Source organism: Scleropages formosus, chromosome 20 (assembly GCF_900964775.1).
Source record: "Scleropages formosus chromosome 20, fSclFor1.1, whole genome shotgun sequence".
In the NCBI taxonomy this organism is placed as follows: Eukaryota; Metazoa; Chordata; class Actinopteri; order Osteoglossiformes; family Osteoglossidae; genus Scleropages; species Scleropages formosus.
Window position 1 is genome coordinate 11611117 of NC_041825.1, and position 7513 is coordinate 11618629.

Sequence of the window (7513 nt, forward strand, 5' to 3'; positions counted from 1 at the left end):
AGCATTATGTAGAACACTTTTCTGTTGGGTATAAAAAATTTTGAATTAAGGGACAAAATCTGAATTTCTTGGAGAAACTCACCTTCCTTATGTTTTTTGCCTTTCTGCAGGTGAAATCCAATCTAGAGAAGTCAAAACAGGCTCTGGAGAAGGAGACATCAGAGTTGACAATGGAGGTGCGCTCACTGACTCAAGCCAAGCAGGAGGTGGAGAATAAGAGAAAGAAAGTGGAAAGCCAGCTGGCTGACTTGCAGTCCCGGTTCAATGACAGTGAAAGACAAAAAGGAGAACTTGGAGAGCGTGTCTCCAAAATTACTGTGAGTAAACCATTGGCCTGCTCTTTCTTAACTGAAAGTGTGATGTCTTACATTTATTAATTTAGCAGATGCATTTGTCCAAAGTGATGTACATTTCAGCAAAAGTACAATTTATGCATTACATTAAGAGAAGGAGACATAGCTGCAGACATGAAAGTCTCAAGCAAACCTAGTTTGTTCCCTACCACTTGCTGCACCGAGGTTCGATGTCTTCAGTTTAGTCAATTAACCAGTTATCGCAGAAAGCAATATATGTGTAAAATTATCAAAAAAAAACTTTTTTGACAGGTGGAACTGGACAGTGTGACTAATCTTCTCAATGAAGCAGAAGGCAAGAACATCAAGCTGAGCAAAGATGTGACCAGTTTGACGTCTCAGATTCAGGATGTACAGGTATTGGCACAGTTTGGGTGATTCCACCTTTTACCACCTACTTGTATGGTAATTGTACACTTTTCTAAAAATCTCACTTTATATTCCTGCCATTAAACTCATTATGTATGTTTCCTCTCAGGAACTGCTAGCAGAAGAGACCCGCCAGAAGCTAAACTTCTCAACGCGACTACGTCAGATGGAAGATGATAGAAATGCACTGCAGGAGCAGCTGGATGAGGAGGTGGAGTCCAAGAGGATAGTGGAAAGGCATGTCTCTACTCTCAATGTGCAGGTTAGTCTTACATCCCTCATTTAAAAAAAAAAAAAAAAAAAGATGAAATTATCTAATTAGTGACTGGTTGTTGAAGATTACTTATGAGCAATGTGTACTAAATGTATGTTAGTCTCCATATACATTCTGTCAAAGCTTGCAGCTTTTTTTTTTTTTTTTTTTTTTTTTTTTTTTTTTTTGAACACTAATTTCTTATTTATGCCAAAACCAGCTGTCAGAGTCCAAGAAGAAGCTGGAGGAGTTTGTCAGCAATGTAGAGCTCCTAGAGGAAAACAAGAAACGGCTGCAGAGAGACTTGGAGGCAGCAAACACACAGTTTGAGGAAAAGGCCTCAGCTTATGAAAAGTTGGAGAAGACCAAGAATCGTTTACAGCAAGAACTGGAGGACCTATTAGTGGACCTTGACAACCAGAGGCAGCTAGTTTCCAACTTGGAGAAGAAGCAGAAGAAGTTTGACCAGGTTAGTGCTTATATTGTGATAAATCTTGCGAAGGAGGCAAATCACATACATGGTTAACTGGTAGTCACCTATTTTTCTTTTTCTCCTCTGTCAGATGCTTGCTGAGGAGAAGAGCATTTCCAACAAGTATGCAGATGAGCGTGATCGTGCAGAGGCTGAGGCCCGAGAGAAAGAGACCAAGGCCCTGTCCCTTGCTCGGGCACTAGAAGAAGCCCAGGAGTCACGTGAAGAATTGGAGAGAATCAATAAAGCCTTGCGAACAGAGATGGAAGACCTGATCAGCTCCAAGGATGATGTCGGAAAGAATGTGAGTGACTTAGTGGTTCATGCTTTCCACTTTTTCATAAACAAATTATTTGGAATATGATTCTTTATTCCTATTTCTTTTTAATGCATTTATCAGCATCTCATGACCAATGAGACAAACTCTTCTCTTATAAAATCTTTTCATCCTGTAGGTGCATGAACTTGAGAAGTCAAAGCGTGGACTTGAGGCACAAGTAGAAGAGATGAAGACCCAGCTGGAGGAGCTGGAGGATGAGCTGCAGGCAGCTGAGGATGCCAAACTTAGGCTTGAAGTTAATATGCAGGCTCTCAAAGCCCAGTTCGAAAGAGACTTGCAGGGCAGGGATGAGCAAGGCGAGGAGAAGAAACGACAGCTGATTAAACAGGTGTGATCTGTCGTCTTCATTCCTCTGCATGACAGTTAAATCAGAGGTAGACCACAAAGGCCCTGATGTATTAAAATATGCAAGAGGGTGTAAAATAGGGGTTAGGTGCTCTTTGCAACATATAATTCATAGATGGAATGCCCTCTATAATCATAAAGTCATTGTTATTTATATTTCTTATGAGACACATATAAAGTTTTAAGTTTACTTTTGCAGTGCACAGGTGAAATGGTAACACATGAAAAGTTATACCATCCTTCCTAGTGTCACACCCTATGCTTCCACGATAGCCTTCAGACCACTGCAACCCTGGACTGGAAGAGCAGTTATAGATAATGCATGAATGAATAAGAAGTCATACAACATCTCTCTTAGGTGCGGGAGTTGGAGTCAGAGCTGGAGGATGAGCGCAAGCAGAGAGCCACAGCATCAGCAGCCAAGAAGAAGTTAGAAGGAGATATCAAAGACCTTGAGGGTCAGATCGAGACTGCCAACAAAGGCAGGGATGAGGCTATCAAACAGCTTCGCAAGATCCAGGTGCGTTGAGTGAACGACACGCAAATGATTGAGGTGGTCTTCAAAGAAGTTGTGTTGATTTCATTAGTTTTGTTTTCCATCTTGTAGGCCCAAATGAAGGACTACCAGAGAGAACTGGATGATGTTCGTGCAGCCAGGGAAGAAGTGTTGGCCTCTGCCAAGGAAAGCGAGAAGAAAAACAAGAGTCTGGAGGCTGAGCTTATACAGTTGCAGGAGGTACTACAATGAAGTTCATAATCAGGTCTCTTCAGCCAGGATAACCTACAAATATAGGCCTAACTTCAGCAAATATGACTATTTATAGGACTTGGCAGCAGCAGAGAGGGCACGTAAACAGGCTGAAGCTGAAAGAGATGAATTGGCTGATGAACTGGCCAGCAACACATCTGGAAAGTGAGTGTTAACACAGAAGAATGAAACAAGCACCTAAAATGCAGTGTAGTTTTTGTGAAGCTGAAGCCAATGGCAGTAACTTCTTTCCATGTGCAGGTCAGCACTCTCTGATGAGAAACGGCGCTTGGAAGCTAAAATTGCTCAGCTGGAAGAAGAACTGGAGGAAGAGCAGAGCAATATGGAGATGGTCAATGACAGACTGAGGAAGAGTGTGCAGCAAGTAAAACAGGACGCGTCATGATCGTACATTTCATGAAAATACCAAGCATAACAAAGTTTTATACCAACACCCCATCCTCTGTGTCTCTCTGCATTATTTCTTAGGTTGAACAGCTGAACAATGAGCTCCAGTCAGAGCGCACTACAGCTCAAAAGAACGAGAGTGCACGGCAACAGATGGAAAGGCAGAACAAGGATCTTAAAGCCAAACTCCAGGAGATGGAGAACCAAGTGAAGTCCAAATTCAAAGCCAGCATCATGGCTCTGGAAGCCAAAGTGCAACAGCTGGAGGAACAGCTGGAGCAGGAGAACAGGTGACTACAAACCATGAGAGAAATTTACCTGTTCTCTTTGTAATAATGACACTATAATGAAACAATTTATACACCTTTATAATTCTTATGTCAAAATGCAATATACTGCTGGCTTATGAATATAATATGCAAGGATATGAATCAGTTTATTGTTAAATGGAACATTTACTCATGGAATGCAAACAGTCATACAAGGCTCTTGAAAACATGAGCAGCACTATCAGTTTTCTCATCTTCTGGTTACTGTGAGTCTTTCTTACTACCACTGTCATCACTTTGACCGTATACTTTGTGATTCCCAGTGTATTGGTTTATTGGCTTGACTGTGAATTCTTACTCTGCAAGTATTTGGTCATACAAGCCAGTTTTATTCATAATGAAACGGCTCAAAGTGCTACTATTTTGTTTTTTTTTTTTTTTTTTTTCTTGGAAGTGTTTAGTAACATACCTGTTTCCCTACAGGGAAAAGCAGACATCTGCCAAGGCCTTACGCCAGAAGGACAAGAAGCTGAAGGACTTGGTGATCCAGGTGGAGGATGAACGGAAACAAGCAGAGCAGTACAAGGACCAGGTGATCCATCTCTGCACAAAAATTTTATATACATGAACTTTCCTACAAATTCTCTCATTACACACTAGCAAGGGACTGGTCAACCGGGAGAGGTTTTGTTGCATGTCCTACTAAAGAAGGCCTCCAACCCTCTACTCAACAGGCAGACAAGTCCAACTCAAGGATGAAACAACTCAAGAGACAACTGGAGGAGTCAGAGGAGGAGTCTCAGCGTATAACTGCTGCACGCAGAAAGCTGCAGAGGGAGCTGGACGAAGCCACAGAGGCCAACGAAGCACTGAACCGAGAAGTCAATGCATTGAAGAACAAGCTCAGGTACAAGAGCTGATGTACAAGAGGACACAACTCTGTTGACTGAATCTCTGTCTCAAATGTTCAGTGGAGTCTTTGACAACAGTTTACTGGAGCATTCTTCATAGAGAGCCAATGTGTCATTCCCTCAGGTCGCATAAGCCCTTGAGAGGATGCTCATAGAACTCATTTTTCATATTAAGCAACTGAGCACACATTCCTATACATCAGGGTTTAACACTATTTCTCAGATTGTTGGTTTTATAGAAAATCTATTATTAATGCCATGAATAAGGTATAGTTTTAAACTGAAAACAGACACTTAATAGAGTCAATCAGAAAACACCTCCTTAGATTAAGAGTCTGTCTTTCGAGTCCAGGTCTGCCTTGCTCAGGGAAATCAAATCATATAAAGTCTGTCTTTATTACAGAGGCAATCAGGATCCCATGCAGTGACAGCAGGTATCTGTGGTCTTCACAAGCTGCCTCATTATACCTTTCATCCCTCTAACTTATTGCCATCTGTGCTTTTAGTACTTAAGCTTGCAAGGATCAAAATATCATTAACATGTCATAGTATACAGTATAACCAGGGCTATATAACAAAAGTTGGCATATTGCCTAATGCAAAGCCAAGCATAGAAAGGCTTTCTCTTGCTTTTGTGGGCTCCACCTTGTGACGGGTGGTTCCCTCTTTTCTGACAGCTTTCATTTACCTTATCATGCAAGTAACGGCATCATTTCCTATGTATATCCCTACCAGTAAATCTATATACCTTATTCTTACTGCTCTGCATTTAGAGTTCTTCTTTTCTTCTCTTATTTTGGCTATACACATGTGAAAGTGACTAAAATCATCAGAAAATTAGTTGCACCTGGATGAGGTCAAATAGTAAACCTTGGCTGACTCATCCGTTTGCCTTTCTTTAGGAAAGGCCTAAAATATCTTTTTAATGTAAATCCAATGTGCTGCACTTTGTGCATCTTAAGTGAGATAGTAGAAAATAAGAATATTCACAGCATTAGGGAAGAGTGAACATTTGGAACTGGAGTACCAATGAATTGTTTCAAGAGCTAAAAGGTAATACCTTCTCTGAAGGATCCTACATGAAACCTTTACAGTATATAGTCTTGATTTGCAATAGAGGAGTGGCAAATTGTCACATTCTGGAAGTTGTAAGATCTTATTTAGAGCCTTTCATGGAGAGTGTAAGCTATTAGGTGGTATTTTTGCACTGTTCCTATGCCATCTTTAAGTCAGCTCTAAGGCTAAAAGGATGATTCTATACCTTAAGTGTCAAAGGTTGTCATACCCCACAAAGGCTCTGAAAGAGAACATTGCCACTTGTCACAGCTGTCCATCAGTATGATATTCCTTGATATTCACCCCATATGTTTCTGTGGACTTTCAGGCGTGGAAACGAACCATCCTTCACCAGTGCACCACGGCGTTCTGGAGGTGGGGGACGGAGAGGAATGATCGATAACACAGAAGCTTCCGAAGAAGATGCAGACTTACAGGGGGATTTCAATGGAACCAAGAGCGCCGAATAAAGGACCCTAAACAATGATTCTTCAGCAGTGCCTTCTCAATAAGTACTTTATATGTTGCCAGGCAGATATGCTTAGCAACATAACCAAATTAACACCTACTTAATCTATACTTTTCAACCACAATTACGCACAGCAAACAAAAGATAAGTGTCAGCCAGTCACAAAGAGTGAACAGATCCCTCAGCTTTTCAGGGCATAATGTTATGTCCTCATTACCAAAAGGAATGTGAAAGCATGTGTTCTGTTGTCAAAAACATTCATTCTCATTGGTTTAAGTGTTTGAGTTTTTGTTTGATTTGTGCTGCAATATCCTGTACTGCACTCTAAATTATTACATTCCTTCTGTGGATTTTGTCATTGACTTTAATGAACGATTACACCTGCCAGATACAGCTGTGATCACTTTGATCTACAGTGACATCACAGGGTCTGCTTTTGGTCGTTTCGAAAAACTTGCAGCCCGCTTACAGAGCAGTAGGTGAAACAGCCCAATCAATGCACTGCAAACTGAGGTATGTTTTACTGTCTATATGTTGGTGGGTATTTGTGAAATTTTTATAATTTTTCAACTGTTGGAAGACCCATAGTTAATAGAGGAATGTAAATCCTTCGCTTCACTTTCTGTAACTGCTGTTTAACTGTCCTGACAAAGCAAAGCCATGTCAGACTAGTTCATATGAACACTTTTGTCATGGTTCATCAATGCTTCCTAAATCTAACACCTATTTTTCCAAATAGATTTGTTTCACATTGTCTTATTTCATGGTGAAGCTGATCATTTTTATCATTACACTGGATAATGAAAAATTAAATCAGTTTAGTTGGGCACTCATTGATGTTCCATAATTTGTGACAAATGGTTTTCAAACTCAGGAGGTCTGCTTATAGAACTGTAGTATAGCTAATACCAAGAGATCATGTTACGGCCTTAATTTGTGTGCACTTTGGCTTTCCATTTCCTGTCTAAGCCTCTTAAAGGTACCAATGTTTATCAGTTAACAGTTTAATAGAACATCTGGTTTTAAAAAGCAGTTGGGAGAAAGTCCCTTTTGCATAAGTTCTTGCTTAGATTATAGGTTTCTATTGCTCACTTTAATAGTAGTTTACTTCAAAATGAGAAACTTGGAATTTAGACTTTTTAAAGATTAGTATTGTGGACAGGTATAACAGTGTATACATAAAGTGTATGAAAAACATGGAGTCCTTGGTTGTAAATTTAGCAAATCCATAAAATGAGAATTACAGGTAAAACTAAAAAACTCCCCTGCAGTCTTTTTGAACAGGAATTTTACAGATGTAACTATCCAACAGTTTATAAATGAATACAATTTTAGGTATTTTGTATTAAAATATTAGCAGCTATTGCACAAATTCATGCACCAATCACTAAAAGTTTCAGTTGGCATAGTCCCACATTTCAATTAAATTGAAATCAATGTGTTACTAGTTGCAATATATTTGTGAAACCACTTGCACATGAAATAAAGTGTGTAAACACAACCCTGAGAGGCTTGCTGCT

At 40.0% G+C, this 7513-nt stretch overlaps 1 protein-coding gene across 2 annotated transcripts in view; it reads left to right on the plus strand.

The window, feature by feature from the left end:
* The window catches only part of myh11a (myosin, heavy chain 11a, smooth muscle), a 31102-nt gene extending 23608 nt beyond the window's left edge, over positions 1-7494 (plus strand). For both annotated transcript variants that reach the window (XM_018739787.2, XM_018739796.2), the window contains 14 exons: positions 111-317; positions 606-710; positions 832-984; positions 1196-1444; positions 1539-1751; positions 1903-2115; positions 2491-2652; positions 2740-2868; positions 2957-3045; positions 3142-3265; positions 3370-3578; positions 4041-4149; positions 4292-4464; positions 5853-7494. In XM_018739787.2, the coding sequence (XP_018595303.1) occupies positions 111-317; positions 606-710; positions 832-984; positions 1196-1444; positions 1539-1751; positions 1903-2115; positions 2491-2652; positions 2740-2868; positions 2957-3045; positions 3142-3265; positions 3370-3578; positions 4041-4149; positions 4292-4464; positions 5853-5994 (2277 nt within the window). In that variant the 3' untranslated portion in view covers positions 5995-7494. The remainder of the gene's footprint in view (positions 1-110; positions 318-605; positions 711-831; positions 985-1195; positions 1445-1538; positions 1752-1902; positions 2116-2490; positions 2653-2739; positions 2869-2956; positions 3046-3141; positions 3266-3369; positions 3579-4040; positions 4150-4291; positions 4465-5852) is intronic.
* Positions 7495-7513: the final 19 nt, after the last annotated feature.